General features: G+C 32.8%; 1 protein-coding gene across 2 annotated transcripts; it reads left to right on the top strand.

Moving 5' to 3' along the window:
- The first annotated feature begins 4,420 nt into the window (after nt 1–4,420).
- LOC113734503 (glycine-rich RNA-binding protein 4, mitochondrial-like) lies at nt 4,421–7,902 on the top strand. 2 transcript variants are annotated; one of them, XM_027261078.2, is made up of 5 exons: nt 4,421–4,599; nt 5,835–5,977; nt 6,092–6,160; nt 7,385–7,491; nt 7,592–7,902. In XM_027261078.2, exons 2-5 carry the CDS (start codon nt 5,848–5,850, stop codon nt 7,733–7,735), a joined length of 450 nt encoding a protein of 149 aa, XP_027116879.1. In that variant the 5' UTR covers nt 4,421–4,599; nt 5,835–5,847; the 3' UTR covers nt 7,736–7,902. The 2 variants fall into 2 exon arrangements, with proteins under 2 accessions (XP_027116879.1, XP_071938278.1); XM_072082177.1 differs by having other exon boundaries at nt 4,428–4,662.

Consider the following 7,902-nt stretch of genomic DNA (forward strand, 5'->3'; position numbering starts at 1 on the left):
AATAAATTTACAAAATCCAATAAAGTTATTTTTCTGTTTCTTGTCTATTTTCGCTTCTCTTTTTTTTCTAATTAATAAAACCTCTTTATATTATCTTTGATTTTGTGGATTTTAGCAAATGGAAATTACAAAATTAACAAAGGAAGTAGATTATGTGTCAAAATGGAAGGAAATGAAAAGACTCGCAATAATAGAGAAATAAATAATGAAATTGATGATTGAAATAGGAAGGAGAACTAAAGATGTGAAATTTGTCATGTTTTATTTGTTGTCAAGAAAATTTTTTATAAAATGTCAATAATTACATAAGGATTTCTTCAATTGGATTAGAAATTTTTTATTATGGTTTTATTGTAGAAATAGAATTTATTCTTTGCTTTTGAGATATTAATTTATACTTTTAAGGCCATATGAGAGTTGTAATTGTGGTTTTAAGTCAAATTAACTTGTATTGAAAAAATATTTGAGCATTGATATTTAATTTTGAGATGTAAAATTGGTTGTCGATGGGGTTTGTGTGTGTGTGTGTGTGTGTGTGTGTGAAGTTTTTTTTTTTTTTTTTTTGTGTAGCAAGTATTGATACTGTATATGCAAATTGAAATCTTTTGGATAGCTACTTAGTTTTAGAACTTATGCTTAGATGATTGTTAAGATTTATACTTGTTGATTTGTACAAAGTGTGAAAGAAAATGATTGATTATACTATATTTTTCTTTCTTAATTTTATACAAAATGGCAATTTAAGATTTTTGTAAGAAAATCTATCTTGTTAGACTTATATTATTACTAAACAGTAGAAGCATGAGAGGCATATATAATTTTAAAAACTTGAGAGGAGCTCTTTATAATTGTCAAAAACCTCAGGAGAGAGTTTGTGAAATTATCCCTTATTTTAGTTAGGTATGCTCAGGGAAGTTTCTTGATTTATGGGTGGCCATTGAATCACACAAGTAACCTCTAGAATTTTTTTTTTCTATACTTTATGAGTTTTTCGATTTCATGAACTGAGGTTACACAAAAAGAATTAGGTATGCCGTTAATATCCCATTACACAAGTAACCTCTAGAATTTTTTCTATGCTTTATGATGTCTTTGATATCATGAACTGAGGTTACACAATAAGAATTGGTTATGGCGTTAATTTCCCACAATATAATCTACTTTGAAAGTGTATACAGTTCAGGCTTGAATAATAACTTCAAAAGTTTAATGGTGAGTTCACTCTCCAATAGGGAAAAAAACCCTCACCAATCATTAATTTAATTGCCAGAGATATTGAGTAGTTAACAAAATCGTTCCTAAATAATGTAACATCTTATGAACATGTTATAATTAAGGATTAATCTTTTTTACCCTGGCAGTGTATACACTGTCAGCATTGGACGAATGATAACTATGCAAAATTTGAATTTGAAATTCATCTTTTACACACATGTCATGAATTCAACGATGATAATGTATACTGTCTATAAGATTTACTCTATAATTAATTGTTAGTTACTTACACAAACTCGTAATAGGAAGGCATCTATTACATATAGGGTTTATATGAAGAGTAATTAAACATCGTACTACTGTTTTAAAAGTGTTCAAATAGTTAATAATGAATTATAACTTGTTAACCCCCCCCTCCCCCTTGCAAAAACTGGGGAAAAGTTAGTAGGATTAAAAATACACTATTAGTTGCGTTGGTCAAGTCAAATGTCAAAAAAGCTACTAAACACTTTTCATCACTCAAGCTTTTTCTTGGTTCTGTTTGAGTTTAACTAATTCACGGCTCCCAATTTGTATATCACTGAACTAAACTCATTTTTGACTCCGCCAAACTTTAACAAGTGAATGAACAGTTGTTTGAATCAACCTTCAAAATGAGTGGTTCTAATTAAAGATTTGAAGTTGTTTGAAGTATTCAAGATTCTTGAGGTAGAAATAGCCACACTCCATACCGTGCATATAGACAGGTTACATTTGGATTAAATCAAAAGAGTTTCATTTTGGAAGGGAACTACAAGATTATAAAGATGCAAATTGTTCATTCTATCGTAATGGAAAAGCTTTACATGATATATTATATTTAACTAAAAATTTTGTCCGAGTTTTAATCTCAATATTCTTTGCCTATTTATCCTTTATTGCAAAATATTCACAAATTAACCTTTTCTACCGCATAATCCTTTACTTGTGTAAATGCAGTTTTACATTTAGAGTTCACTTACAAAGAACGACTAAAATTCATGATATTTTTAAAGGATAGACACGTATATGAAAATTTCTAAAATCAACAAAATGGACTACTTTTTAATTTTAAGTTGTTTTTGTCGTATCCTGCTTAGTATAGGAAAATTTTCTCCTCTCACCTCTCTTTTCAGCTATCAAATCATGCACAATGAAGTATAGTTAAACTCCACTATTTCCACTACCTCCTACTAAAAGGATATGAACTCCACTACGTATACCACTACTCAAAGCTAAGGAAAACATGGCATGCTCTACTTCTACTGTAGCACATGAACTTGTCCTATGTACTGCAAGAACCCTTCATCCATCCCTCCCTCCAGTCGGCCATCACCAGGTCCACCGGTAGCTCCAAAACACAGCAGATGGATAAATACGCCCAACATGAAGAACTTTTTGCCCAAGAAAAAAGATATTACCATTATGATAATCGATTGTTCTTTTCTTATTTTGCCATACTGGTTTGTAGATATCGGGCTGAGAGGAGTTTTTTGAACTGAAATTATCTGAGTTTGTGGTGGATTGGCCAGTGAGATCTGCAATTGGATAGAGCTACCTCCTTGGACATTGTCATTGTGTTGTTTCCATCTCACTTTCCTTTGGATAAAATAATGAAATCAAGCCAGCATCTCCCTTCAGAATTCGTATCATCAAATCAAGACACAAGAGAAGCAAACTAGGTCAAATGATACACCTTTAACATTAACTAATTCTCAAACGAATAACATTTGTAAACTATATAGAGTTTGGTAGCCAAACATTTAAACTCTCAAAAGAATTTTGTTTGGATTGTGAATTATTTGAGATATTTTTACTGTAGCACTTTTTGTGATGTGATGTATGTGAGATAAAAAGGTAATTGAGAAGATAAAAAGGTGCGTTGGAAATTGTAATGATGATGTAAGCAGATATAATTTGACAAATAATTCACAATCCAAACAAAATAAAAATAAAAATAAAGGATACAAGGTTATTTGAAAATATTATTTAAAATAACACCGTCAAACCTTTTTTTATTTTGGAGTTAACAATGCTTTGTCCTCCTAAATTATAAGGGTAGTCTCACTTTGCCCCTTGAAGCAAAGGGTACATTTTATTGGTTGAGGAGATAAAGTTGGAATAAAATTTTTCACATGTTTTGAGGGCTTAACATTTACTAAAGTAGGGGATAAAGTGTGTGTGTGTGTGTATATATATATTTGTTTAGGGAGGCAAAGCGAGACTACTCCAATAGTTCAGGGGGAGGCAAAGTGTTATTAACCTTTTTTTTTTTTGATGTACATGAGACGAAAGAGTGGATGGAAAAAATACTTGAAAAGTATGTTTATGATGTAACCAAATATTGGTAAATAATGACTATTCAAACACACCTAATCTTTTTTTTTTTTAATGTTACTTCTTCCATCCCGCATAGTTAGTTTTGTTTTCCTTTTTCATCAATTCAAATTATAAGCAATTTTCAATTGACGAATATATGATTAGTTTTAAAGTTTTCAATAAGCCCTTAATGATGTACTTTGTCATCAATAAGTATAACCTAACCTTACTGGATTTCGTAGTAAACATACTACTACTTAATTTAGTCACACATGTTGATATCTCAAAAGCCACAATCATGATACTGTTCCAAAGCATATTAAGGTCACTAGGAGAATCAAATGTCACCATTGTCTTCAAACCATGAATGAAAAATTTGAAATTCTTTTGTGAAATTTGAACACTTGATAATTCTTAACAACCCTATTAATTGTCTTAATTGTTGTAGTAATCAATACAAATTAATGTAAAAGTATAATAACTAGTCATATAATATTGATGTAAGGATATTTCAAGAAAAAAAATAAACTAAATTTACTCTTCTAACAACATTAACTAATTTTTCTTATACCGTGTCCTAGAAAAAAAATCAAGACTAACAAATGTGAATTTGGGGGAGTATGTGTTTTGAGAACTTGACAAATTTATTGGCTTATACAATTTGTGAACATAAAACCCAGCTAAAACACAACATCAATTGGCAGTTCAACTCTAATTGCTGTGGTAATCATGGTACTTTGTTGAACTACAAGGGTTTAATTGACATTTAATCAAACTTTTCGGTCTTTAAGATAATTTTAAAAAAGTAATTGCTGACAAAGGTATGTTCAATATTATTGACTCCATAATTCTAGTATGAAGGCACGCTCGATATATTTTCCCGGTGTCATATACCAGTAACGCTTTTACACCCCACTCCTTTTCCACTTTGTATCTTTCATCAATATCTTCTTCACGTTCTAGAGTGGCTTAAAGCCTTAAACCCTAGCCGCTCCCTCGTTTCTGGCATCTCCTCTCCTTAAACCCTACAAATCTCCTCTGTCTCAGGTATAAATCATTTTTGAGTCTCTCCTTTCTTGTACCTTTTCTGGGTTGGTCTCCTTTTGTCAAGTATGTCTTCTTTTTTTTTTCCCCCTTCAATTTTCTCTTGGTTCTTGATGGCATTTAAAAACCAGAAAATGGAAATGTAAACAGAACCATTTTCCCTTCTTTTTTACCTTTTTATCTTTGGATTCGCTCTTTTATGGGTGATCTATAGATGATTTTTTTTATCTATGCTTATTTATTACGTTTTTATTGTGTTTATAAAAAGTTTTCTAGGATTTTTGCGTTTAGATGTGGTGTTAAGGTGTAGGTTTGTGATCAAATGGCTACAAAATGAAATCTTTTGATGATTCACTGTACTGGGTTGTGCTTTTCTTGTCGATTTTGTGTGTCAGATTTATGGGATGTATGATATGTGTTTGTGATGTATCTCTGTAAAAGTTTTGCCTTGTAGAAAAAGTAGAACAGGGTTTCTTTTAGTTCTCTTTATATTCGATGATCTGTGGAATAATTTGTACTCTTTCACATTTCAGTCTTAAAAATACTGATAGGTTCTTGGTTTTCGGTCTTTGTAGGATAACATTTTTTATGATTTTCTTTGTATTGTAGTTGTTTCTGGCTTACTCAAATGAATTAAAACATTAAATAGAGTGATCAGAAGTTATTTAGCCTCTTTCCGTAGTAAGGATGGGGAGTCGAGGTTGGAATGAACGGCAGGATTTTCTGGTCAAATTTGATTTTGTCTCCAAGAAATGTTCTTTTTGTGATTGTTGGTTGGAATGAATGGTGTGACAGGGGCACCAGTTAGCCATATGCTTTAGCAAATCTTTTATTGTTTTGTATATTTCGGGTTGGTTGTGTTGTTTGCTGGAAAATTGATTTTGATGCAAAATCTATGGTGGATTAGATGCAATGAAGATGCCTGATATTGTTTGCATATGTTGTCGTTTGTTAGAATAAAAGCTCATTTTTTTTAATTGATGTATGTTCTCTTTGCTCACTGAAATCTTACTGAATAATTTGTAAAAGCAGTGAATTGTTTTCATAGCAAAGTTCTTGCCTTGACATATGAGAGATTTGAATCCTGACCAATAATCTGAACGTTATTTGATATGACCTGCAACCATCACCTTTTATCATTACGATAATCGCTTTATTACTGACAATGGTACTCTGAGCATTGGATTTGACGTATTGGACATGGCTACCTTTTTTTTTTTTTTTTTTTAATTCTTTAGTACATTAGTGGAAATGGCATTCTACAATAGAGTTGGGAGCCTTCTCAGGCAGAGCTCAAAAATTAATTCATCGACAGCACCAGTTCCTGTGTCATCAATGCTTAGTTCGATCCGATGCATGTCCTCGAAGCTTTTTGTTGGTGGTAAATACCTTTTGTATGTTTGACACTGATTTTAATTAACTTTTGCTTAGCTACTGCCTGAACTAGAAACCTTATGTACATTTCTGTGTATCTTAATATTTGTTTCTGTGTTAGGTCTTTCATATGGAACTGATGACAACTCTCTGAAAGAAGCATTTTCTGGCTTTGGGGAGGTTGTTGAGGGTGAGTTGTCTTGCATAACTGCTTTCTATGCCCTGTTGTTATTGAATGCCCTGCAAATTAGTATTCAATTTTGAAGATTGTCCACATTCCTCTGCATTAAGATATAATTTTTGTTGTGTTCTGATATAAGATCCTTTGTGTTCTTTGGGGACATGTTGACTTGATGTAGTTGGAAAAGTTATGGCTGGACCCGAGTAAGATGGCTTTTGCCTAGGATTGTATCTGATTTGATATCTCATTTTTGCACTGAGGTGACTTATATTAACTCTATTTGCTAATGCATAAAATTGATACAGCATAACCAAGGCTATTAAGTATGATTTGATACAATTGCCTTTTCAGTGCTTTATATGCTGAGAAGAAACAAATTGATTAATTTTTGCATGCTATTAAGTATGATTTGAGACAATTGTCTTTTCAGTGTTTTTATATGCTGAGAAGAAACAAATTGATTAATTTCTGCATGTATAAGCTTTTTCTGAGTTTTCCCTTGCAGTAGACAGGTACCATGTCTTACTCTTCCTTGGGCTTTCTGATAATGTTATACATTTGCTAACTTGCTTAACTGCACCATTTAACAGGAAACTTTGATAAATTTTCTCAGGTTGCCTCTTGTATTGGGTTGCAGTTTTTTACTTCATTTTGCATGTTTCTCGAATTTCCTTGATTGTTGTTGATCTGGTGTTGCATGGACATTTCTTAATATTATTTTTTGTTCCTTTCCTTTGCAAAGGATCTGCGCGATATCTGGTTGTGCTTTTGTGGTCTTTCAGGATTGATTTGAGTTATTGAGACCAATTAATGGCTTTGCACCAGTGGGTTATTTAGTTATTTTTCTTACTTTTGGTTGCTTCTCTTCTGAAGAAAGGGATTGCCAATTGGGCAAAATTTTTATGCCGTTAGTCACATTCAATGTGGTTTTCATGTTAATGGTTGAATGAGGGGTAAGTAACGAGAGACTTTGTCCACTTTAGTTTTGTGCCTCAGTTTCTTTCATCTCATGAGTTTTGATAAGATAATTCTTTCCCGAAACGTTGATATACCCTACGAGTTAGCACAAATAATTAGGGACCTTTGCACATTTTTTAATTCATACACGGGAATAGAGAACTTTGTATGAACACGCAGAACTGAGTATGATAATTACATGTGTGTCTGCAGTCTTTCTGTTATTTATTTGATTTGGAGTAGCATTTTATACACGATTGGCTTTGTTGTGCACAGCAAGGGTAATTACTGACAGAGAATCAGGGAGATCAAAGGGTTTTGGATTTGTAAGCTTCTCGAGCACAGAATCAGCCAGCTCAGCATTGTCTGCCATGGATGGCCAGGTCTGGGTCCCGACTCCTGAGCTTCTGTGAAAGTCAGTCAGAGGCTGTTGAACATCCTGATTTTCTTTTTTGGTATTGACTTGAACTTGTGTTTCAACAGGCCTTGCAGGGGAGGAACATCCGTGTGAGTTACGCGCAAGAGAGGGAGAGGGGTGGACCACGAGGAAATTTTGGAGGAAATTTTAGAAATTCTGGAGGAAACTTTGGAAATTCTGGAGGTTTCCGTGGCTTTGAAGATGCTTGATTCTGGGTCGCCTTTAGTTTATTCTATTGTCTATAGATGCATGGCGGCTTTTATTTCATCAAGGACGAAATTTACATTGTTGTCTCTTTAGATGAATTTTGTGAACTTCTAGAATCTCTGTGCCTTTGCTTTCAATACTAGTATGGTTTCTACTTTCTAGTGCCTAA

The sequence above is a fragment of the Coffea arabica genome, chromosome 3c (genome assembly GCF_036785885.1).
Source record: "Coffea arabica cultivar ET-39 chromosome 3c, Coffea Arabica ET-39 HiFi, whole genome shotgun sequence".
NCBI lineage: Eukaryota > Viridiplantae > Streptophyta > Magnoliopsida > Gentianales > Rubiaceae > Coffea > Coffea arabica.